At 36.2% G+C, this 27,904-nt stretch overlaps 1 protein-coding gene across 1 annotated transcript in view; it reads right to left on the bottom strand.

Annotated features, from left to right (window-relative positions):
- The window catches only part of LOC133652749 (citron Rho-interacting kinase-like), a 66,412-nt gene that overhangs the window by 5,581 nt on the left and 32,927 nt on the right, over nucleotides 1-27,904 (bottom strand). Inside the window, exons 4-11 of the mRNA XM_062051801.1 lie at nucleotides 25,478-25,572; nucleotides 20,175-20,318; nucleotides 19,979-20,098; nucleotides 5,347-5,508; nucleotides 5,131-5,184; nucleotides 3,131-3,184; nucleotides 1,780-1,920; nucleotides 1,542-1,667 (exon numbers count right to left, since the gene is read on the bottom strand). Of these exons, the coding sequence (XP_061907785.1) occupies nucleotides 1,542-1,667; nucleotides 1,780-1,920; nucleotides 3,131-3,184; nucleotides 5,131-5,184; nucleotides 5,347-5,508; nucleotides 19,979-20,098; nucleotides 20,175-20,318; nucleotides 25,478-25,486 (810 nt within the window). The 5' untranslated portion in view covers nucleotides 25,487-25,572. The remainder of the gene's footprint in view (nucleotides 1-1,541; nucleotides 1,668-1,779; nucleotides 1,921-3,130; nucleotides 3,185-5,130; nucleotides 5,185-5,346; nucleotides 5,509-19,978; nucleotides 20,099-20,174; nucleotides 20,319-25,477; nucleotides 25,573-27,904) is intronic.

The following is a 27,904-nucleotide window of genomic DNA, read 5'->3' on the forward strand; positions in this document are numbered from 1 at the left end:
CATTATTTTGTTGATATTGTTACGTGTATTGGTGTATTTGTATATTGTTAAATGGTTTGTAAATAAGTTTGTTTTTACATTTTGATCATAATCATGATCAACAAATTAAAGGAAAAATCATTTAATGAGGTTGAACATTTTCAAGTAAAAGTGTTGATGGTGATAGTGGCCCCGTAATATTTACTTGGTATCGCATACCAACATTTGTAGTATTGCACACCTCTAATATTCAAAGGCTGTGTGATTGTTCTTTCAATGTCAATCAATCAATCAATGTTTATTTATGTAGCCCTAAATCACAAGTGTCTCAAAGGGCTGCACAAGCCACAACGACATCCTCGGTTCAGAGCCCATAAGGGCAAGGAAAAACTCACAACCAAGTGGGATGTTAATGTGAATGACTATGAGAAACCTTGGAGAGGACCGCAGATGTGGGTGACCCCCCTCCTCTAGGGGAGACCAGATGCAATGGACGTCGAGTGGGTCTAGGGTGGGTCTTTATGTTTGTACTGAACTGTGTATATATAAAGCAGGGTTTCCCGCACCTTAGTAAGTCAATATTTACTAAGTCAAAATAATAACATACTTAGTATCTCAGTTAACTAGGACTGCTTTATATTTTGTATATACTTTACGGAAAATATATTGAGATATATATCGTATATAGCCATTCAGCATACGGAGCGGAAAACACAACCAAAAATTGTAGGCTTCTTCATGCGACGAAACCGGCCTACTTCACCACAGTCTGTAGTCTATTGCCCCCCAGGCAGCGATGAGATGTAGACGTGATGGTGGCGACAGAACAAATTAAACTGTTCCTTACCCCGCTTCCCCCTGGAGAGACACCACCTTAACTAAAAAATATTCTGGGGGGAACACTGTATAAATGTATATTTAATATACACTACCGTTCAAAAGTTTGGGGTCACCCAAACAATTTTGTGGAATAGCCTTCATTTCTAAGAACAAGTATAGACTGTCGAGTTTCGGATGAAAGTTCTCTTTTTCTGGCCATTTTGAGCGTTTAATTGACCCCACAAATGTGATGCTCCAGAAACTCAATCTGCTCAAAGGAAGGTCAGTTTTGTAGCTTCTGTAACGAGCTAAACTGTTTTCAGATGTGTGAACATGATTGCACAAGGGTTTTCTAATCATCAATTAGCCTTCTGAGCCAATGAGCAAACACATTGTACCATTAGAACACTGGAGTGATAGTTGCTGGAAATGGGCCTCTATACACCTATGTAGATATTGCACCAAAAACCAGACATTTGCAGCTAGAATAGTCATTTACCACATTAGCAATGTATAGAGTGTATTTCTTTAAAGTTAAGACTAGTTTAAAGTTATCTTCATTGAAAAGTACAGTGCTTTTCCTTCAAAAATAAGGACATTTCAATGTGACCCCAAACTTTTGAACGGTAGTGTATATTTTTAGAATGATTGTGTAAACGTGCACCTCTCCCCTGCTGTGATGACGATGAACTGTTATCAGCTCACACTTCCTTTAAATATTTTAGAGACAAGAGGTGACTTACCATGATTTTATCCGCCATCTGCTGAATTTGCTGGCCTTTGCTTTGGATGTCGTCCTTCATTTTAGTCTCACGGCGCTCGACGATCTCGAGCCTTTTCACCTGGTTCTCTAGAGTCTTCCTACCATCCTGTACACAGTCCACACAAGTGCAAACACGCTTACACGTACTGACAAGCATGTCACAAGTGATTCAACATGATCTGTTTGCTTCATATAGGATTTGAGAGAATGAAGTGAACCTCAGTCTCACGAAGGCGTCTGCGTAGACTGTCACTGGAGTCTTCCTTGTTCTGTAGCCTCTCTAGATCTCGTTCCAGGCGTTCTTTGACCAACTTCATGCTTTGGAGATGGTCTGTAGCTTCAGCACTGGATTTTAATGTCTTGGAATTCAAGTTTTGAAATAAACATTTAGTCAGTAATGTCATTCACGGTTCCTTGATGACGGTTTTAAGACTGAATAATACATGTTTTCCGGATAAGTTATACCCCATGATTATAACCATTTTGCAAGGATATGCAACTCATCAGGCTATCATTTATTTCCAGTAGGAAAAAAGAGGCAATCAGTGTTAGTGCTCTTACTCAACTTTTTTTCCGTACATTAAAGCAACAATCTCTCTTTCTCAAGCTCACAAAAATTCTTACCAAATGCTTGATATAATGAGTGTGCTTTTTAGCAAACCAGTATTGTTTGCTTATTAATCATCGAAAAACTATTGAACAAATGCAGATAGGTCTCAATCAGCAAAATTAACCGGATTAAAAAAACAACAACAAATGATGGACCTTTAACCAACCCTTAAATGAAAGAGTTCAATACATACATCAAATAACCCAAACCAGTACTACTAGACTTAAGATCCTGAAAACACATGGAATATTGTATTGTAATTAAGAGAAACAAATAACATACTAAGTATGAGGTCAGAGAAGATAAAGCTTTTATGCACTTATCTCACAAAGTAAAATGCTTTTTCCTCTATTATGTTTGGGTGCACATAATGATTAATGATTCATTTCCTAACAAGAAATGTCTACAGCACAGAGCACACCTGTGAAGGGAAAACCCTTTCAGGTGACTACCTCTTGTAGCTCATAGAGAGAATGCCAAGAGTGTGCAAAGCAGTAATCAGAGCAAAGGGTCGCTATTTTGAAGAAACTAGAATATAAAACGTGTTTTCAGTTATTACACCTTTTTTTGTTAAGTACATAACTCCACATGTGTTCATTCATAGTTTTGATGTGACAATCTACAATGTAAATAGTCATGAAAATAAAGAAAACGCATTGAATGAGAAGTTGTGTCCAAACTTTTGGCCTCTACTGTAAATATTTATTTAATTTAGCTTTAGCAAATGATGGACCTTTAACCAACCCTTGATTGAAAGAGTTCAATATATACATAAAATAACCCAAAACAGTACTACTGGACTTGAGATCCTGAAAACACATGAAATATTATATTGTAATTAAGAGAAACAAATAACATACTAAGTATGCACTTATCTCACAAAGTAAAATGCTTTTTCCTCCATTATGTTTGGGTGCACATAATGATTAATGATTCATTACCTAACAAGAAATGTCTACCTTAGTAAGCTTCTCCTGAAGATCTTGGATCTTTGTCTGCTGCTCAGCATTGGTCTGTAAAAAAAAAAAAAGTACTATTTTCAATACATTCTTCCTTTAAAAGGACAATACAGTTCAACCTGTTGGAGTCGATCGGATTAGCTGACTTCTGTCAACATAAGCGATTGTAGACATAACTAAGATTGCTTGCACATTTACTTGTGATTTTGGCCCTAGGTATCAGCAGAATTCATGTCAACCCTCAATGGGGGCTGTGTAATTCTCAAGACCAGAATTGATCATATTTCCCCTAATTTTCGGCAAAATTTGCCTTATTTTCAAATGTTGGCAGACACAATAGGGACACTGGGAGATAATAAAAAGATTTTTGGACCTACATACCTCGTAAATTGGGCCATCTATTTTCTAGTGGCTAACAATAAAAATATAAAACAAATTGGTGCATTTTGTTTCAGAGCTTCTACAGCAGTTGTGGCACCGAAGAAACGACCTTAGCTCGTACCCCGAAGCGTTACTGCTAAGTGCCAGTGTCTTTTTACATAACCACAATATGCTTTTGCAAAAACACATCAGCGATAATGATGAAGTTAACTATACTACAACAAATGTCTACATTTACACCCACACAGTTTTAATGGAAATGGAAACTTTTGGAAAAGCAGTCGAGCCTGTTTTGACAAACTCAACTTTTTGATAATAATAAGAACACCATGGACGAGGACCAGAGGTGGGTAGAGTAGCCAGAAATTGTACTCAAGTAAGAGTACTGTTACTTTAGAGATTTATTACTCAAGTAAAAGTAAGGAAGAGTGACCCAAATATTTACTTGAGTAAAAGTAAAAAGTATGTTGTGAAAAAACTACTCAAGTACTGAGTAACTGATGAGTAACCTGTTCGTTTAATGATGACGGCAACAAATATAAAATCCATTATTATTATTATTGTTAAATAATGCACAAAAAAATAAAAATAGCAATGAGCAAATTCAGAGCCAGGAATATCTCTTAAGCAACTAAAACAATAATATATATTAAATAATAATACATTAACTTAAAAAAAATTAAGGCAAATTGAGCCACAATAACTTAACAGCACCATAGGCTCAGTAGGTAGAGATTACAAAGGAAAATAACAAGTTAGCCTTTACGCAAACCATAAACTGATAGGTGTGGGCTGCACCTGGGAACACACTGTGCGCTTCTGATCGGTGTTTGTATGCATGCGTGTGTGTGCGTGCGACTGTGTGCGCGTGTGTGTGTGTGTGTGTGTGTGTGTGTGTGTGTGTGTGTGTCTATGAGGCTGCAGTGCGTTAATAAATGTCCCCACACGATGTACATTTGACAGTGATTCATAGCAGGGAAGCTAACATCAGCCTACGGTGACAGCCAAAATATCTACTAACGTTACTTACCGCGATGAGCTTCCTCAAATTTGACGTTGAGTTCATGTAAGCTTAAGCTTGTTATTGTTTTGCCGCTGAAACTTTACGTGACCGCCTGGCTCTGTTTGATTGGTGAACCGGAGTCAAACGTCACCAGTGACTGCATTTGATTGGTGAACCGGAGTCAAACATCACCAGTGACTGCATTTGATTGGTGAACCGGAGTCAAACGTCACCAGTGACTGCATTTGATTGGTGAAACGCAGGCGTGCGATAGACCCTACTTTGAAGGTCTGTCTGACAAACCAAAACAAACAAAGCGTGCATTAACAGATCGATAAAAATCAGTAGCGAGTAGTGAACTGAATGTAAATAAATGAAGCGGAGTAAAAGTAGCGTTTCTTCTCTATAAATATACTCAAGTAAAAGTAAAAGTATGTCGCATTAAAACTACTCTTAGAAGTACAATTTATCCCAAAAGTTACTCATGCAGATTAAATGTAGCGCGTTACTACCCACCTCTGACGAGGACTTGGGAGTTAGTCTGGACTTAGACTGATTGAAAGCTTAAACAGGTTCGACTGTATTAACATAACCATAGACAAAGAAAGTAAATTACCTTGTCGAGTTTGGTGAACTGCTCATCTGCCTCTGCTTTGCCTTGCTCTTTAGCCTGTGAAAATACTTTTTTTTGTCACTGAATACCCTCCAAATAGTTGAAATAATGAGATGTTATAACATTCCTCAACAAACTCAAAGAGAGACAGACTATTTACAGTGAGTATTCTCTATTGTATGGATATGAAATTGTACTTTTTCTGGACAAGTCCGACACCTTCTGCAATCTATGCTGGTAGCTCCTCTTCAATTCTTCACTGTTCTGCCGAGACTCCTTCAGTTCGGCTTCATACAAGTCGCTACGACGCCGAGCAGCAGATAGGTCCTCCTCCAGTTGACGGAGGGAAACTCGCATCTCTTCCACTTGGGCATGATATTCCTGCAAGTAGGCCAAATTGTCAGTGGATGAAAGAGTAAAAAAATGCTTAACCCTTTGAAGTGCAGGATAGTTTTTGGTGTTTTTACATGTTTGTGTTTACCTTTACTGTTAATCCATCCATCCATCCATCCATCCATCCATTTTTCTACCGATTGTCCCTCTCAGGTTCACTCATCTTAAAACCTATTTTATCACCTGTTTTGGGGGAATCCACGATAGATTTTTTTTTTCAAGCCGATACGGATGCAGATAACTTTTTACTTCTCAAAACCAGTACAAATAAACTATAACTTATTTAAATATACAGTACAGAGCACACCTGTGAAGGGAAAACCCTTTCAGGTGACTACCTCTTGTAGCTCATCGAGAGAATGCCAAGAGTCTGCAAAGCCGTAAACAGAGCAAAGGGTGGCTATTTTGAAGAAACTAGAATATAAAACATGTTTTCAGTTTTTACACCGTTTTTTGTTAAGTACATAACTCCACATGTGTTCATTCATAGTTTTGATGTGACAATCTACTAGGGCTGCGAATCTTTGGGTGTCCCACGATTTGATTCAATATCGATTCTTGGGTCACGATCCGATTATAAATGGATTTTTTTTCGATTCGACGCGATTCTCGATTCAAAAACTATATTTTCCTGATTCAAAACGATTCTTTATTTATTCAATACATAGGATTTCAGCAGGATCTACCCCAGTCTGCTGACATGCAAGCAGAGTAGTAGATTTTTGTAAAAAGCTTTTATAATTGTAAAGGACAATGTTTTATCAACTGATTGCAATAATGTAAATTTGTTTCAACTATTAAGTGAACCAAAAATATGACTTATTTTACCTTTGTGAAAATATTGGACACAGTGTGTTGTCAAGCTTATGAGATGCGATGCAAGTGTAAGCCACTGTGAAACTATTGTTCATTTTTATTTACTTTTTATTTTTTATTTTTATAAATGTCTAATGATAATGTCAATGAGGGATCTTTAATCACTGCTATGTTGAAATTGTAACTAATATTGACACTGTTGTTGATAATATTCATTTTTGTTTTACTACTTTTGGATTGTTCTGTGTCGTGTTTGTGTCTCCTCAATTGCTCTGTTTATTGCTGTTCTGAGTGTTGCTGGGCCGGGTTTGGTTTTGGATTGTTATGGTATTGCTGTGTATTGTTTTGTTGGATTGATTAATTTAAAAAAAAAAAAAAATGAAAAAAAAAAAAAATTAAATTAAAAATTAAAAAAATCGATTTTTGAAAAATGAGAATCGATACTGAATCGCACAACGTGAGAATCGCAATTTGAATTCGAATCGATTTTTTCCCACACCACTACAATCTAAAATGTAGAAAACGCATCGAATGAGAAGGTGTGTCCAAACTTTTGGCCTGTACTGTATGTATTTATTTAATTTAGCTTTAGTTCTCGACATCCATTGCACCGGTCGCCCAGGGGGGGTCCCCACATCTGCGGTCCCCTCCAAGGTTTCTCATTGTCATCCCCTCGGGTTGAGCTTTTTCTTGCACTGATGTGAGATCTGAGCCGAGGATGTCGTTGTGGCTTGTGCAGCCCTTTGAGACACTCGTGATTTAGGGCTATATAAGTAAACTTTGATTGATTGATTGGATTTAGCTTTAGTTGCAGTTCGTGCCCACATTTCTTTGAGGCAGCTTCGTTAGCTGTGCAGGCGTCTTCGTAGGCTTTCAAAACACAGTCGAAGCGATGGCGGATAAGGTTTGATGTGTCGAGGCCCACTGTTTTTTCCCCTCCTTGGGGAAAGTTTGCTGAAGAATTTTTTCTTCTGAAACAGTAAGGGAGTCTCACACTAATGATGCCAGGTTTCTTTCCAATGAGCAGTGAGCAGGTTTACGACAGGCCGTTTACAGCAGTGGTCCCCAACCTTTTTGTAACTGCGGACCGGTCAACGCTTGAAAATGTGTCCCACGGACTGCTGGTATGGTATTTTTTTTTTTTTTTTTTTTTTTCATGAAAAAATACAATCATGTTTGCTTACGGACTGTATCCCTGCAGACTGTATTGATCTATATTGATATATAATGTAGGAACCAGAATATTAATAACAGAAAAAAACAACCCTTTTGTGCGAATGAGTGTAAATGGGGGAGGGAGGTTTTTTGAGTTGGTGCACTAATTGTAAGTGTATCTTGTGTTTTTTTTAAAAAAAAAAATTATTATTTTAATTTTTATTTACTTTATTTTTTTATTTATTTCTTGTGCGGCCCGGTACCAATCGATCCACGGACCGGTACCGCTGGTTTACAGCATGAGTAGGGAAAAGGGGTGCTGGAGTCGCTCACCCTAGTACGGATAATCTCACCTCATTACAATGTTTTTAGGCTATGTTTTAATGTTTTTGGATTTAACGGTATGAATAATGCCTCATATAGACCTGATAAATTATCTGTCCGATATTTATCGTTCACCCCTACTCATACTTGCCAACCCTCCCGTTTTTAGCGGGAGAATCCCGATATTAAGCGCCTCTCCCGACAACCTCCCGGCGGAGATTTTCTCCCGACAAACTCCCGGTATTCAGCCGGAGCTGGAGGCCACGCCCCCTCCAGCTCAATGCGAACCTGAGACTGAGTGGGGACAGCCAGTTCTCATGTCCGCTTTCCCACAAAATAAACAGCTTACCTGCCCAAAGACGTCATAACATCTAGGGCTTTTATAGAGTGCACAACTGCGCACACAACAAGGAGACGAAGCAGAAGAACGAGGAAATTACAGACATGGCGGCCGAAATGATATACTCATCATGAACGGAGAAGTTAAACAGGACAATACTGCCATCTAATGGATAGCCACTGGAACACTGAAATTCAAGTATTTTTTTTTCTTTCTATGTAAATAAAATAAAATAAAATAAAAATATATATAGCTAGAATTCACTAAAAGTCAAGTATTTCATACATATATATATATATAAATGGTAAATGGTAAATGGGTTGTACTTATATAGCGCTTTTCTACCCCTTTTTAAGGAGCCCAAAGCGCTTTGACAGTATTTCCACATTCACCCTTTCACACACACATTCACACACTGATGGCGGGAGCTGCCATGCAAGGCGCTAACCAGGACCCATCAAGAGCAAGGGTGAAGTGTCTTGCCCAAGGACACAACGGACGTGACTAGGATGGTAGAAGGTGGGGATTGAACCAGTAACCCTCAGATTGCTGGCACGGCCACTCTCCCAACTTCGCCACGCCGTCCATATATATATATATATATATATATATATACATATACAATATATATATATATGTATATATATATATATATATATATATATACATATACATATATATATATATGAAATATATATGAAATACTCGAGTTGGTGAATTCTAGCTGTAAATAACCACGCCCCCCCCACCTCCCGATATTGGAGGTCTCAAGGTTGGCAAGTATACCCCTACTCCTCATGCAGATTGAAGTTTGGATTTATTATGCTTTGCCTGCACGTCAAAACTCCTGTGAGTTAAATAATAAAAAAATACAGAATATCCGAATATGAGCAGATTTTTAGCATTTGTTAGAGGTAGAGATGTCCGATAATATCGGGCTGCCGATATTATCGGCCGATAAATGCTTTAAAATGTAGTATGGGAAATTATCGGTATCGGTTTCAAAATTATCGGTATCGGTTTCAAAAGTAAAATGTATGACTTTTTAAAACGCCGCCGTGTACACGGACGTAGGGAGAAGTACAGAGCGCCAATAAACCTTAAAGGCACTACCTTTGCGTGCCAGCCCAGTCACACAATATTTAAGGCTTTTCACACAGACAAGGGAATGCAAGGCATACTTGGTCAACAGCCATACAGGTCACACTGAGGGTGTCGTGTAAACAACTTTAACACTGTTACAAATATGCGCCACAATGTGAACCCACACCAAACAAGAATGACAAACACATTTCGGGAGAACATCCGCACTGTGACACAACATAAACACAACAGAACAAATACCCAGAACCCCTTGCTGCACTAACTCTTCCGGGACGCTACAATATACACCCAACCACCTCAGCCCCCGCCCCCCCAATCCCGCCCACCTCAACCTACTCACTCATGCTCTCTCAGGGAGAGCATGTCCCAAATTCCAAGCTGCTGTTTTGAGGCATGTTAAAAAAAATAATGCACTTTGTGACTTCAATAATAAATATGGCAGTGCCATGTTGGCATTTTTTCCATAACTTGAGTTGATTTATTTTGGAAAACCTTGTTACATTGTTTAATGCATCCAGCGGGGCATCACAACAAAATTAGGCATAATAATGTGTTAATTCCACGACTGTATATATCAGTATCGGTTGATATCGGTATCGGTAATTAACAGTTGGACAATATTGGAATATGGGCAAAAAAGCCGTCATCGGACATCTCTAGTTAGAGGTCAAATCTGCTCATTTGTACAAACGTTTATTTGTACAAAAAATATTTCTACAGCAGTAAATATAAGTGCTTAAAAAGGGTTACTGTTGGTCCAAGTGTTGTTTGACCCTAATCCTGTTGAATGAATTATTTCTGTGAGAAGCTATTCCAGTATTCATGTGAGCAACCTCATCCATAAGCAATGCTGCTCACTGCATTTAAACCCCCCCCCCCCCCCCACCCCCCCCATTTTGCAGATAATAAAAAAGACGCTAATGCCAGCCAGTTTATGTCTGTCAATTCAGTAGAAAGGAATGCTGAGAGTGAAAGTGAAAGTGAACGGGTCACAGTTAAAAAGCCATTGGTCACAGCCTAGTTGATCTAATTACAGGACATCAGGTTACATGGCACATCAGTACATGCGTGCGTCCCAAGGCTGGCACTGATCCTCAGCTGACACGCAATACGACAAGTGAATCTGACAGCAGAAGGAGAAATTGCCAAAATAATTTAGGTAGAATGGAAAGCAAGACACGCTTTGTTTGGATGAAAGAAGGCATGAAGACAATGTGATTTAAATATATTTTGGGGTGTTTAGTTTTGTTATAAATTTGCAATATAATATGAGTCAGAGTTTGAAATCTGCATCAGACTGCTTTGCTGTCTGCATGTTATCTGACCTCTTTGCAACGATAATAAACTGCACATGTTCTTTGTTTTTATTTCAGGAGTCACAAGGAGAACATGCAAACTCCTAACAGGAAGACCCCAAGCCCGGGGATCAAACCCAGGGCTTTCTTATTGCGAGGCACACGCACCAACCCCTGTTCAACTGTGTGTGTGTGTGTGTGTGTGTTTGTGTGTGTGTATATATATATATCTATATATATATATATATGTCTTAATTAGATTATCCAAAAAAATAGTGCTCAATACCGTGGTAGAGCGCAATATATGTATATGAACGGGTGGGTACAGGCAGTTCTCTATGAGCCTTAGCTTGTAGTCATTCTGCGCGGGTATGGGGATGTTCTGCCTGTACCCACCCCTTCTGTGCCCTATAAAAACCATGGTATGTGAATGCTTCTATTAAAATCTCCTGATGATTGAGGAAACCCCTCATGAAACAGGCCTGTAGAGATGAAGTAGTCTTGTGATTTTTTTCCACACATACATACATACACACACACACACACACACACACACATATATATATATATATATATATATATATATATATATATATATATATATATATATATATATATATATATATATATATATATATATATATATATATATATATATATATATATATATATATATATATATATATATATATATATATATGGTAACTTTAGTATGGGGAACATATTCACCATTAATTAGTTGCTTATTGAGATGCAAATTAGTAACATATTGGCTCTTAATTAGTCATTATTAAGTACTTACTAATGCCTTCTTCTGCATGGCCTTATTATACAACCAGTAAGCCATTAACTAAGAGCCTTCCCTCAATAACCTCAGAATTATTGCTTATTAGTAACCCTAACCCCTATATGTTCCCCTAGTGTCCAAATAACTCTAAATTAAGTCTTTGTTACTTAGAATATGTTCCCCATGCTAAAGTGTTACCATATACATATAAAATATATATATATATATATATATATATATATATATATATATATATATATATATATATATATATATATATATATATATATATATATATACATATAAATATATATATTTATATATATGTGCAAGCTTTTAGAATTGTAGCTATTAACATGACTAGCATTTTTACTTTTATATTTGAAAAGAAATGGTAAAAAAAAAAATGGTAAAGACCAAATGCAAACAAGGTCAGAGGTTCACAACACAGATAGCAGGCCAACTCAAAGCTTCCATGGTAATGTTCTATTTAATCATGCCATCACTCCTCTTGTTTAGTGCGTAGTGCGTAAATGTGTTTCTGTATAGTATTTCTCCAGCAATGGTCATGTGGGGACATCAATTATGGTATAGGTGGGAAATGAGAAAACATTGAACTAATTCATTAGAATGCACCATATAGTTGAATAGTATTGTGCATGTTTATGTGTGCATGCGCAAGTATGATTCATGAAATAATTCAGCTTATTTAAAACAAATTTTCAAAGTCCTGTCTAAAAACCCTATGTTTCTTCCAGGGTGCATCAATAGGCCTTTTGCCAGTACTTTTATTTAATTGACATTATTTTTAAACTTTTACAAACATTCTTTTTTGTTCTGGCTGACTTGAAAGTCAGTGCACAGCTGTGTGAGCAAACCACAGGGAGAAAGAAGGCGATGAGAAACTGTCAATGCTGCAAAGTCCTGCTTCATCCCAAGTGCAGGACTAATAGACTAAAAAACTCCTTTGTCCCACACGCCATTAGACTGTACAACTCCTCTCTGGGGAGGAGGGAGGGTACTCGGATGACAGGGGATGCAAAACAATAACAGTGCAATACTTTTTCATAACATCTGTCTAGTTTCTCTTGTTATATTCTTATTGTTGCTTTTTATTTTTATTCTTATTGTAATATTTTTGTATTTTGTTTCCATTTATACCCCCATTATTTACTTTTTACTTTTTAAATTCAATTTCAACTCTGTACACTGCTGCTGGAATTTTAATTTTCCTGAGGGAACTCTCCTGAAGGAATCAATAAAGTACTATCTATCTATCTAGTTAACACTGGTATGGAAGTTCCATAGGATTCCAGTCCTGGCATAAAAGTATGTTCACATTTAATGATTTCCGTCAATGTAAAAATGAGGTTTGTCTGCTATGTGGGACAAATGTTTTGCATTTCATTCCAATACACTGCAAAAACTGAAATCTAAGTAAGATGAAATATCTCAAATAAAGGTGATATTTGCTTATTTTCTGTCTGAGAAGATAATTATTCTCACTAAGCAGATTTTATGTTAGTGTTTTACTTGTTTTAAGGGTTTTGGTCCTAAATGATCTCAGTAAGATATTACAGCTTGTAGCTAAGATTTTTTGACCTATATTGACTAAAACATGCTTGAAACTAGAATATCAACTGTTGCAAAGCTGTGTCATCAACACTCACAAGTATAAAACTACTTTTTTTAAAGTAATAATTTCTTATTTTAAGCATGAAAAAACAAATCATGACTTTGACACAATTTTGTCTCAAAATTAAGACGGATGACAGCCAAATGGACTTTGCTGTTTTATTTTCAATGAAACAATAGAAAATACGTACTCATATAGTAGTACAGTTGGCACAGTACAGTAAACTGACAGTTAATATTTAAACATTTAACATGTGACATTTCAAACTATTTTGAACAGAAATAGTTCATGCACATTCAGATGAATTCTTCAAAATTACAATAAAACATTTTTTGGCCGGGGGCCGGGCTGTATATATGCACAAATTGACTGAAAGAGCATGCACTTGGCATGATGATGTCATGTTATCAATGGAAAAATGCATTTTTAGACCATATGATTTGCCTGAGCGGCTAGGAGACCCCGAGAGTAACAAGCGGTTGCCTTGTTGCCTTTCCATTAAGAACAATGAATTAGTTTTTAGTATAAGTTTGCTTGTTTCAAGAAATGTAATGCCGAGCGCATATCATTATGTCAAGATAATGGCACTAGCATTTACTTAATTTAAAAATATTTTAACATATTGAGCAAAAAGGTATCTTTGTTTTCTACCAAGAAAAGTGCACTTGTTATTAGTGAGAATATACTTATTTTAAGTTATTTTTGGGTTCATTGAAGTTAGCTGATTTTACTTGTTTTGGAAAGTCTTGACAAGCCACATTTTCTTGTTCTATTGGCAGATATTTTTGCTTAGTTCAAATAAAATACCCCTAATTTTTGTATTTTTTTTTCTTGTTTTTGAACACAGACTTTTTGCAGTGTAGAGAGTATATATATTGGTGTTTATTTGATGTCAATATTGTTTAACTGCCTTTAATTTAATTTGTTTCCAGTGTCTTCCCCCTTACTTTGTACATGATACCGCCTAAATGCTATTTAAGTTAATTTACATTTTATGGAAGGTGCTTTATGTTTATTCAGCCAAAATGGGACTATTTACTTTATTTGCATAATACGAAAATGTATACAGGTACACTACCGTTCAAAAGTTTGGGGTCACATTGAAATGTCCTTATTTTCAATGAAGATAACTTTAAACTAGTCTTAACTTCAAAGAAATACACTCTATACATTGCTAATGTGGTAAATGACTATTCTAGCTGCAAATGTCTGGTTTTTGGTGCAATATCTACATAGGTGTATAGAGGCCCATTTCCAGCAACTATCACTCCAGTGTTCTAATGGTACAATGTGTTTGCTCATTGGCTCAGAAGGCTAATTGATGATTAGAAAACCCTTGTGCAATCATGTTCACACATCTGAAAACAGTTTAGCTCGTTGCAGAAGCTACAAAACTGACCTTCCTTTGAGCAGATTGAGTTTCTGGAGCATCACATTTGTGGGGTCAATTAAACGCTCAAAATGGCCAGAAAAAGAGAACTTTCATCTGAAATTCGACAGTCTATTCTTGTTCTTAGAAATGAAGGCTGTTCCACAAAATTGTTTGGGTGACCCCAAACTTTTGAACGGTAGTGTGTATTGCATGTTTAGAATAATTATAAGGTACACTTTATTTGTAATTATTACATTTGTCTGAATAATTTGATGACGTACTATTTTATACTGCTTTAACACAGTGAAGATTATGTAACTGTTTAATTGCATATATGGCGGAAGGATCTGTGTGGTAAGATGGTTTTGGACACAATGCATTATGGGTAATGGCAGTCAGGTATGGTGGAATCGAGCCACACAGTTTTTTGACCTTACTCTTACTTTTTCTAACTCTTTCTTACTGTAACAAACTCGCTTTATTTTGCCATTCATTTGTTCCCACATTGTTATCGTTTTACGTCTTTGAATGATTAACTTGACAAATAAACGATATAAAAACAAAGAGGAGCGTCTGGAGTTGTGTTTATTGTTGCCGCAGCAAGCGGAGCAGGAGAAAGTAAAGGAACGTCAAGCTTGGGCTTCATTAGGAAACTACAAGCTCCATACTGGAAAGTCAAGTATTCTGAATTTATTTCATCCATCCGTTCATTCATTCTCAAAATAATCTTACTCATCTCATCATATGAAATGTAACTTACTACACAGAGAATTATTTATTTATTTATTTATTTATTTTTATTGTGATTACTTATGCAGTATATTGTGAATAAATTGAGAACAGGAAGTGAACAAAAGTTTTAGCAACGTTATGTAAAAGAAAAGGGGTAGGATTAAAAAAGCTCTGCTTCTTCCTACTCCTTTTCGAACATGTTGAAAAGAGAAACTGGAAATTGTTATGTATCATGTTGTATGCTTGCATGTTCGAAATAAACTCAAACTTAAGTATGGGGAGCACATTTTGGTAATAGGTGACTGAGTAGATTATTAGTAATTATTAGTTTTTTTAAATTCAGCTTTTCCCCATTTAATTCAGATATGTTGCTCTTTTTCTTATATTTTACTGTTGCTTTTTTTAGATAGATATGTTATTATTTGCAAATATAAATGCTACATTTTAGCAGACACATTATACAACACTACCGCCGATACCAGCCTGAATTGTACTCGGCATTGGATTGGAAAGAAAATGAGTGGTATCGCACATCACTATCAGAAAGTCAATCAAAAGAAAAATGATTATACTCCTACACAACTAACCTCACTTATGGTGCCAGAAAACCTCTCTGCTCTTAAACACTGGAACAAAAATGCATAATATGCAGCTAAAGATCATAAAACTTCAGATTATGCGCTGCAGTTGTACATACAGTATACTGTACATTGCATTAGATTAAAATCCAAAATCTGACAAAAAAAAAAGTCTTTTTAGGATAGGATGCAATACAGAAATCACGGGTTTCAGATTGCTGAAACGAAATGAACCAAGGACCCAGCATCTCATCACAACAGTCTGCCCACTGCATCAGCTCTTCACTCGTAGGTATTTGGCTCTCATCTCCATAGCAACCATTGCACAACGTATTCACTGCTTGGTAACCAGCGCTTTAGTAGGCTGAGGAAAAAAAGGCTGCTTTTTCTAAAACCTTTGATTTAAATTGATTTTTTTTATTTAAAAAAAAAAAAAGTGCATACTGCTGAGTAGGGATTTGTAGATACTGCTGGTCTGTTTTCCATTACTGTCAATGTGACAGCTTCAGTTGTGTACTGGGATGGTCTCAGCTATGTTACATAACCCAAAACGCATGGAGCACACAGAGCACATTTGAATTTGAATTAAAAGCAGCATGGACAGTTAATATACATTGTTCTTGAAAAAGTAAATAGGTTATACAAACCCCAAAAGCAGTGAAGTTGGCAGGTTGTCAAAAAGGTAAATTAAAAAAAGAATACAATGATTTGCAAATCCTTTTCAACTTATATTCAATTGAACAGACTGCAAAGACAAGATACTTAACATTCGAACTGGAAAACGTTATTTTTTGCAAATATTAGCTCATTTGGTATTTGATGCCTGCAACATGTTTCAAAAAAGCTGGCACAAGTGGTAAAAAAGACTGAGAAAGTTGAGGAATGCTCATCAAACACTTATTTGGAACATCCCACAGGTGAACAGGCTAATTGGGAACATGTGGGTGCCATGATTGGGTATAAAAGCAGCTTCCATGAAATGCTCAGTCATTCACAAACAAGGATGGGGCGAGGGTCACCACTTTGTCAACAAATGCGTGAGCAAATTGTTTAAAAACAACATTTCTCAACCAGCTATTGCAAGGAATTTAGAGATTTCACCATCTATGGTCCGTAATATCATGAAAAGGTTCAGAGAATCTTGAGAAATCACTGCACGTAAGTGATGATATTACAAACCTTGGATCCCTCAGGCGGTTCTGCATCAAAAAGCGACATCAGTGTGTAAAGGATATCACCACATGGGCTCAGGAACACTTCAGAAAACCACTGTCAGTAACTAGAGTTCGTCGCTACATCTGTAAGTGCAAATTAAAACTCTACTATGCAAAGCCAAAGCCATTTATCAATCAATCAATCAATGTCTATTTATAAAGCCCTAAATCACAAGTGTCTCAAAGGGCTGCACAAGCCACAACGACATCCTCGGTTCAGAACCCACATTTATCAACAACACCCAGAAACGCCGCTGGCTTGGCTGAGCCCGAGCTCATCTAAGATGTACTGATGCAAAGTGGAAAAGTGTTCTGTAGTCTGACGAGTCCACATTTCAAATTGTTTTTGGAAACTGTGGACGTCGTGTCCTCCGGACCAAAGAGGAAAAGAACCATCCGGATTGTTGTAGGCGCAAAGTTGAAAAGCCAGCATCTGTGATGGTATGGGGGTGTATTAGTGCCCAAGACATGGGTAACTTACACATCTGTGAAGGCACCATTAATGCTGAAAGGTACATACAGGTTTTGGAGCAACATATGTTGCCATCCAAGCAACGTTATCATGGACGCCCCTGCTTATTTCAGCAAGACAATGCCAAGCCACGTGTTACAACAGCGTCGCTTCATAGTAAAAGAGTGCGGGTACTAGACTGGCCTGCCTGTAGTCCAGACCTGTCTCCCACTGAAAATGTGTGGTGCATTATGAAGCCTAAAATAGCACAACGGAGACCCCCGGACTGTTGAACAACTTAAGCTGTACATCAAGCAAGAATGGGAAAGAATTCCACTTCAAAAATGTGTCTCCTCAGTTCCCAAACGTTTACTGAGTGTTGTTAAAAGGAAAGGCCATGTAACACAGTGGTAAAAATGCCCCTGTGACAACTTTTGGCAGTGTGTTGCTGCCATTAAATTCTAAGTTCATGATTATTTGCAACAAAAAATGAAGTTTCTCAGTGTGAACATTAAATATCTTGTCTTTGCAGTCTATTTAATTGAATATAAGTTGAAAAGGATTTGCAAATCATTGTATTTTGGTTTTAATTTACGAATTACACAACGTTCCAACTTTTAGCGCTTTTCTACCTAGGAAGTACTCAAAGGGCTCTGGCACTATTTCCACATTCACTCATTATTACACACATTCACACACTGATGGCGGGAGCTGCCATGCAAGGCTCTAACCACGACCCATCAGGAGCGAGGGTGAAGTGTCTAGCTCAAGGATACAACGCACGTGACGCGGAGGATCGAACCAGAAACCCTCAGGTCGCTGGCACGGCCGCTCTACCAACCGAGCCACGCCGTCAATATGTTTCTTAGTTCTTGTATGTTACGTTAAAAACATGTGTACCGTATTGTTCGGAGTATAAGTCGCTCCGGAGTATAAGTCGCACCGGCCGAAAATGCATAATAAAGAAGGAAAAAAACATACATAAGTCGCACTGCAGTATAAGTCACATTTTTTGGGGAAATTTATTTGATAAAACTCAACACCAAGAATAGACATTTGAAAGGCAATTTAAAATAAATAAAGAATAGTGAACAACAGGCTGAATAAGTGTACGTTATATGAGGCATAAATAACCAACTGAGAACGTGCCTGGTATGTTAACGTAACATATTATGGTAAGAGTCATTCAAATAACTATAACATATAGAACATGCTATACGTTTACCAAACAATCTGTCACTCCTAATCGCTAAATCCCATGAAATCTTATACGTCTAGTCTCCTACGTGAATGAGCTAAATAATATTATTTGATATTTTACGCTAATGTGTTAATAATTTCACACATAAGTCGCTCCTGAGTATAAGTCGCACCCCCGGCCAAACTATGAAAAAAAACTGCGACTTATAGTCCGAAAAATACGGTATGTATTTTACAAGGCATGGCCAAAGAGGATTTTCTTCACCTAATGTGTACAGTACAGTGGCTACGGTGAGGTTAATGTCTGGTGAGGCACTGCATCATCACAGTCAGATTTACAAACATATGAACCCTAAATAGTATCTTATTCACCATGTGATTGGCAGCAGTTAACTGGTTATGTTTAAAAGCTCATACCAGCATTCTTTACACAACTGTAGCACACAAAAAAGCACATTTGATGAAAATTATTACTATGGTCTTACCTTTCTTGCTGGACAGCCTTTGTGTGTGTACCACGCCGTTTGAAAAGAACGGGTCTTCTGTCCCGAAGTCAAAAGCAAACCTTTTAGCTCCGGCATTGGTATACCTTTAATTATTACCTCCTGCTTCGATTGAAAGTCCAGTTTAGAAAACTGTTTTATTTTACATATGTGATACTCCATGTTTTTAATAAAAGTCCAGGCGAGAGGAAATAAACAATAGCTTGCAAACTTTTTTTCTTTTCTTCTGTGGCCGAGGAATGATCTCTGGGATCACTACCGCCCTCTACCACCAGGAGGCCGGATTACTTCGAGCCTCAACCAGTACGTCTTTTGCAGCAGATTTATGAATGCTCAGCACAAGAAATACGTTACACACATACAGTTTTTGACAAAATACACTGTACATGATATACCTCAGCTAACTAAACTATGCCATAGTTTAGTTAGCTGATATAATTCATATAGCAATACAGTCTCACTGCACAGCAGCTCAGCAGTTAGCCAAGTCATTGTGCACAATCCATGTTGAGGCACAAATCAGTGACGTGCCTCAACTGGCTGCTGATCACAGCACCGTCTCTTCTCAGTATTTGAACGGCAAATGTGAAAATAAAAATAAAAATAATCTAAAACTGGTGAAGTTAAATGGAAAATAACTTTAGTATAATCACTGGATACATATAACAATTTTTTTTTTTAAATTTTCTTTTTACATTTTTTTTCTTTCCATGACGGCAGGTGAGGCCCCGCCTCCCCTGCCTCTAGTGACGGCACGCCACTGGTACAGTACGTCCAAAGTGTCCAAACTTTTTCCACCCTGCGCCAGTTTGTATATTAAAGATGCTTAAACCAATCCAATGTGGGTCATTATATGATCAACTAAAAACGGTCTGCGGGCCAAATGGTAAGAATCTAAACTTGAAGATATTTAACAATGTGACAAACCGACGTTGAAAGACGTCCTCGTACCTGCTCTTTGATTTCCTGAAGCTTGTTACTTTGCTCTCGGATGTCGTGGAGGAGCTGTAAAGCTTTGTCATCCTCTTGTGTCACTTCCATACGAGCTTGTTCCAAGCTACGCTTTAGACTCTGCAAAGCAAGACATGGACAAAGTCCATAAATGTAGCTTGCAATTCTTTGTAGTGGCAGCACTGCATCTGCTTACACTGCATTCTGAGATGTAGGTTGCCAGGTCCTGTTCTAGGATCGTCCTTTGACTTTCTGAGGCCTTTAACTCGTTGTCCTTCTGCTGCAGGACTAACTCCAGGTCAGACATCTTTCTTTGTACAAGTGAGATCTCCTGCTCTACCTGAAAATGAGAACACAGGGTGTTGAATTGACACATGCACAGCCTGCAGATAAGTCAGCCTCACTGGAAAAATCATTGGAAAACCCATGAAGAGTCAAATTGTGTTAGGAACTCACGTATCTAATAAAACATAATTATATGAACTACCTCTGTGGTGGGATCAGTACAATACGACATAATATTATACAGTATGTACAGTACCTCACAAAAGGTGAGTACACCAGTCATATTTTTACAACACTGAAGAAATGACCATTTGATACAATGTAGAGTAGTCGGTGTACAGCAAGGGTCCCCAAACTACGGCCCGCAGGCCGGATCCGGCCCCCTAGCATCCAAAATCCGGCCCACAGGAAGTCCCAAGTTTAAAAAAATTAAAATTATTTTATTTTTTATTCTTTCCTTTTTAATCAATTTTCTACCGCTTGTTACTCTTGGTGTCTCCTAGTCGCTCAGGCAAATCATATTGTCTAAAAAGGAATTTTCCCATCGATAACGTGACAATGTTAAATGTTGATGAACATCAATGTTAATTGATGTTAAATGACAAAACGGATTATAAAGACAATGTATATATGTATATATATATATACAGTATATATATATATATATACATATATATAGATACACACATATATATACATATATATATACAAATATATACATATATATATACATATATATATATACATATACACATATATATATATATACATATACACATATATATATACACACATATATACATATATATATACACACATATATACATATATATATATATATATATATATATATATATATATATATATATATATATATATACACATATATATATATATATACACACATATATACATACACATATATACATATATATATACATATACACACACACACACACACACACACACACACATACATACATATATGTATATATATATATATATACATATATATATATATATATACATATATATATATATATATATATATATGTATATACATATATATATGTATATATATATACATATATATACATATATGTATATATATACATATATGTATATATATATACATATATGTATATATATATATACATATATATGTATATATATATACATATATATATATATATATATATACATATATGTATATATATATACATATATGTATATATATATATATATATATATATATATATATATATATATATATATATATATATACATATATGTATATATATATACATATATGTATATATATATACATATATGTATATATATATATATATATACATATATACATATATGTATATATATATATATACATATATACATATATATATATATATATATATATATATATATATATATATATATATATATATATATATATATATATATATATATATATATATATATATATATATATATACACACCCTGGCCCCCGGCCAAATTTTTTTAACCCAATGCGGCCCCCGAGTCTAAAAGTTTGGGGACCCCTGGTGTACAGCTTCTGTAGATGTACTGTCCCCTCAACACACAACCATTAATGTCTAAATTGTTACCAAAAAGTCACTCAATATGTTGTGGCTACCATTACAGCAGACCTGGGCAAATTAAGGCCAGGGGGATGCATGCCCAAATATTTGTTTTAGATCTTTAAGATGGAAAGTGTAGCTGCCATTATGATGTGCAGTGATCTTTTCTAATGACCGTAAGTATTGAACTATACAAAGTATTTCAATGGTTGGAATCTGCACTTTTGTATGATATACTAGTTACTATGGTCATCTAAATAGTTACTATGGTAATCTAACTACTTACTATGGTAGTCTAATTAGTTACTATGGTAATCTAAGTCACTGCAACTCAGACGAGGCACCAAGCAGTGTGGGTGAGGAGCGTTTCCACAGAGCAACCAGCCTGAAATGCGAGTGTCAGGGACAGACGCAGAAGGAGGTTTTTTACGATAAAGTTCTAAAGCTTAGTGATATATCAGATTGTAGGTGGGGTTTTCTTTTACCCTTCGCTTTCATATTTTGCGGTGTTTGTTGCACTTTTTTTGCGTTTCGCTTGATTGTAAAATATGTGGATGGAGAGGGGGTGTGACGTTCATATGTTGTCAATATTCAGTGTTTTATCCTTCATAGAAATATTGTAAATCCCACATTCTTTATTTTCATGTACATTCTGGGTGTCTCATTTGGTAAAAAAAAATTAATTTCCAATCCGTTTTTTAAGGTGGCGTGTCATAATGTTTTTAGCTTTCAATCAGACATTATTGTGAGGTTTTGTATTAGTGTTCCTAAAAATAGATAGAACGAGCCACAGACACATTTTTTTTCTCTAGATTTTTTCTCCATGTGGCCCCCGAATTAAAATGAGTTTGACACCCCTGTGATAGACAATGTTTTACTGTGGTCAGGTGAACTTTCTGAAGAAGACTGCAGACGACAGTAAAATAATATATTAATTAAACAGAAATCTTGTCTGATCAGAAAAAAGGAGGGGTGTAACGGTACGTGTATTTGTATTGAACCGTTTCGGTACGGGGGTTCCGGTTCGGTTCGGAGGTGTACCGAACGAGTTTCCACACGGACATATTAAGTAGCGTAACGCACGTTGTGCTAGCTGCTAGCATGCCGCTAACGGGCTACGATACACTGACCATACATCCTCTTTTCACCGGACATGTCCTCTTTTGCGGGCTGTCAGGGCGGAGTTTCTTAAATGCCTCAAATGTCCGGCATTTTGAGTTAGGGTTGTGTGTATTTTCAATGTACGTTCAGGGTTAAGAAGGGGTTAAAAACAAAACAAATTGTGCGCGCAGCAGCATTGGTGAGGGAGGGGCATAGACAGGGAGTGAGAGTTATGATAAACGCGCATGCGTCGCCAGCCTCTGTTTTTTATCCATAGATTTATCAGATTTTATTTTTTATTATCTATAGCAAGGGTGTCAAAAGTGTGCCCCTGAAGCCATTTGCGGCCCACAGCTAATGTTTCAAAGGCCCACGGCACATTCTAAAAATACTATTAAAATAAACAAAAACATAACAAAAGTGAAATAAAAAAGTTTAAAGGTTAAATGTAATTTAGAAAAAGTTGCAATGTTGACTAATAAAACAAAGCTGTTTTTTTTTTTTTTCAAACTGTCATTGCTCAAAACATAATATTGAATCAAAATCAATGTTATTATGAATTATTGACCTATTCAAGGTTCCGATTACTTCACATCAAATATTCCACTAAGAAAAATATTTTTGGTGGGAGATTTTGCAAATTTGGTAAATAAATAACCCATAAATGTATATTTTGTTGTTTTCTTACTGTACCGAAAATTAACCGAACCGTGACCTCTAAACCGAGGTACGTACCGAACCGAAATTTTTGTGTACCGTTACACCCCTAGGGATGATACTCGAAACCGGTTTTCTCGGTTGTTCGATAAGAAAAGAACCGAGTCCTCGGACTCGAATCCCTTTTTGAGAACCGGTACCCGTTATCGAGACCACTATAGTAAAGAAAAAGAGTTGGTTCCTTATTCGAATCCCTGGGAACGAATCCCGTCCCGACCAGAAATGCTCCGTGAGACATCACAAGAAATGGCGCCACGTAGCTCAGTCATTAGGCGCAGATAGCGAAAGCAGGAAAAAAATGGACGGGAAAAAGCGCTCCAAGGTGTAATAAAGTTCAAAACAAAAGGTATAATCCAATGAATAACTTTACTGAGAGATTTGAGCAGGGTACAAACACATGAAGAACACTTTTACGACGAACCGGAAACATAGCAACCAGGCTAGCAACGCACCTCCTTTACGGCAGCTGTCGCAACGTTCTTAAAACAACCGCAGCACATACATATATATGACATCTCCCTTTTTTAACTTTCGTTTTTCTTTCCTTGTAAACAAAACAAAATCACATTGTATATGTGTTGTCTGTCTAATTATAAATAATGCAGACCAAGTGTGTTGGCTGAGTTCTTGACGTTTACTTTCATAGCGTGCTCATTCTTAGCTGCCGGGTGACGATATGCAACAACACGTTTCGGGGCTACCGCGCATGCTCGTCACTCCCGTTGCATGCTGGGTAGTGTAGTTGTTATATTCCCTAGCTCATAACATCTTTCCCCATAAATAGGAAATAATGTTAACTCAAAGTGTATTTCTTTTTTTAGCTTTAACTTTTCATTTTTTTAGCATTGTATCCACATTTGCAAACAACTTTTCTCTTCATAGAATTTTCTGTCAATAAAGAAATAAAGTGCAAAAATATCAAAGCATCATAACAAACAGTTATGTCAAATAGCTGCAGAATTGCACTTTTTGGAAAGCTGTATTATTTTCAGTTTTGTGCCCAAGGGACTGATTTTATTTAACACTATATTATTATTTATACACCTATAGTGATCACAGAGACAGGTTGTTTTTGTGTTACTGTATATATTTGTTTTTCTGAAAAAATCCCACTTAATATACTTTGGGTAACAACAGTCAATATTTATTTATTTTATTTTATTTTTTTAGGGGGGTAACAGTCAATATTTATTTATTTATTAGATTAAATTGTTTTCTTATATAATAAAAGTGAGCTTTTGTTAAACCAAATATTGTGTGTTTTTTTCCATATACAACCACCTATCTGGACTCGATAAGAGAATCGATAAGGAATCGGTTCGATAAGAGGATTCGATAATAGGCTCGAACTCGATCATTTCTTATCAAACATCATCCCTAACCTAGCAAAAAGTGAAAAGTATATTCGAGAAGAATATATGATGAATCTTTATAAGGAAGGAATTCACAGTGTGCATGTTTTAATGCTGTGTGACTGGACAGCAGTTTTGTCGTTGCTGTTTCATGTTGCTTGGCGATAATGAGGAACTTAGCAATACTACATGTAAACAAAAACGGACCTATTATTTATAGAAACAACCTCTTTGGGTCTCAAATTGTATGTTGTTGAAATGATTATTATTTATTAACAAGAACAACACGATTGATCGGGACTTTATGAGTTTTTCGACATACGGGTTCCACTGGAGAATAACAAAAAAAAAAGCATTCACTTAAATGTCAATGTCAACAGCAGTAGTAGAGAGAGGGGAGATGTGGGTATATTTCTCTCTTGAAAAAGCTTGTGAGGAATAATACCTGTGACATGTGTCCAGAGATACACGATTTGGTTTTTAAGAAAGAATCTCAAAGGAGAGGCGCTGTTCGGGAGAACTGATGGTTGTAGCACTAATCTGTAGGAGAGAGAAGTGTGACAAATTACCATAACAGAAAAAAATACATTCATTAAATTTAACTGCAATTAGTGAAGCATAAATGTGCAAAAGTCTTGAGCAACCACAACATATGTTACATCTGAAGATAGATAGATTAAAATGAAGAGACCAGATCAGTTTATCTGGTTTTTAACTATTTAAAGTTATGTATTTATATAGAAACATTAACTTTTGTAGTCTATTTATTTATTAGTGATACATAGATATCAGGGAAAGCTGAATTGTGAATATATATTTTTTGTCTTTGACTGTCCATCAGTTAGTTTGCAGACTACTTACAAACTCATGAAGTGTGACTAACTAACAATGCCAAAGTGACTCAAGCTGTATTAACACATGCAATCTCAAATTTTCGGAGCATCGACACAACATGGATTCTTCTCTGAGCCGTGTGCAGACTCTCCACAAAATTTACTAGAAACTGTTTTCAAATTGGTAGAATAGTGCTGCTAATTGTCTTCTACTGAATGTTTTACTATGTCAAATTACAATTAGGGAAACTTAAAACTTTTGCACATTACTCTATGTTCACATTTTTAAAAACACTGAATTTCTTTAGAATAATATTTTACTACCCATCATGCACAACAGGAAAAAAACTTTTTTACAAAGACACATACAGTACATAATTGGTATGATATTTATAAAAGCTACAGCATATCAACAAGAAATGCATAAATAATTATAACAGTTTTTTCTAAGCATATTCTACAACATGTTTTAACTGAATTAAGCATTTCCAATCATAAAAATGGCTGAATGAACTAAAAATATTGGTAACACTTTAGTATGGGGAACACACATTCAAATTAGTAACACCTTGGCTCTTAATTAGTCATTATTAAGTACTTATGAATGCCTTATTCTGCATGGCCTTATTATACAACCAGTAAGCCATTAACTAAGAGTCTTCCCTCAATAACCTCAGAATTATTGCTTATTAGTAACCCTAACCCTTATATGTTCCCCTAGTGCAGGGGTCGGCAACCCAAAATGTTGAAAGAGCCATATTGGACCAAAAATACAAAAACAAATCTGTCTGGAGCTGCAAAAAAGTTAAAAGCCACATTACATTCAGATAGTGTGTCATGAGATATAAATTGAATTAAGATGACTTAAACGAAAATAAATTACCTCAAATATACCTACAAATGAGGCATAATGATGCAATATGTACATATAGATAGCCTAAATAGCATGTTAGCATCGATTAGCTTGCAGTCATGCAGTGACCAAATATGTCTGATTAGCACTCCACACAAGTCAATAACATCAACAAAACTCACCTTTGTGCATTCACGCACAACGTTAAAAGTTTGGTGGACAAAATGAGACAGAAAAAAAAGTGGCATAAAACACGTCCTAGAAAGTCGGAGAAACTTATACATGTAAACAAACTACGGTGAGTTCAAGGACCGCCAAAATTAGTAGGACAAAACGGTGCTCGCCAAATACTCGAATCAGTGAAGCATGTTTAATATAAACAGTGTGCTTTATAACAATTAGGGAGGTTTGTGTCATGTTTGTCCTCCTACAGAAACCATATTAAAACAAAAAATATATTTTTTTCCCCTCATCTTTTTAAATTTTTCATACATTTATGAAAAAACTCCAGAGAGCCACTAGGGCGGCGCTAAAGGGCCGCATGCGGCTCTAGAGCTGCATGTGACCCCTGCCCTAGTGGCTTGTGCAGCCCTTTGAGACACTCGTGATTTAGGGCTATATAAGTAAACATTGATTGATTGATTGAGTGTCCAAATAACTCAAAATGAAGTCTTTGTTACTTTAATTAGCAACTAATAAATGGTGAATATGTTCCCCATACTAAAGTGTTACCAAAATATCAATACCACTAAATAAGACCAAACCAATCAGATTACAATGTTCAGTATTGTGGCCACTGATTGGCTGAGCCTGAAGTATCATTACTATATTGGATTAAAAGACTGTAAAGGTGACTAGAGGGTGTTGTGTATTTGGAAGTTAGTAAACAGGTATGTTATGCTCTAGCAATGAAAATATTGAATGATTTCTATGGAAATTCATTACCATCAATTAACAGCGATAAACAGGGGATTATAGTATTTGATTCCCAACCAGCCAGCAATAATTCTTACACTCACAGACACAAGTCAGTTATGTGTTTTAAGAAAAGTACTTTTAACCATAGTTTATGATGTGTAAAAAAGGACCAAAGAGCTTATTACAGGGAAAGGACTGTAGACCTGTACAAGACTGGGCTACAAGACCATTAGCAAGAAACTTGGTGAGAAAGAGTAATACGCATTAT

This window comes from Entelurus aequoreus, linkage group LG06 (assembly GCF_033978785.1).
Source record: "Entelurus aequoreus isolate RoL-2023_Sb linkage group LG06, RoL_Eaeq_v1.1, whole genome shotgun sequence".
Taxonomy (NCBI): Eukaryota; Metazoa; Chordata; class Actinopteri; order Syngnathiformes; family Syngnathidae; genus Entelurus; species Entelurus aequoreus.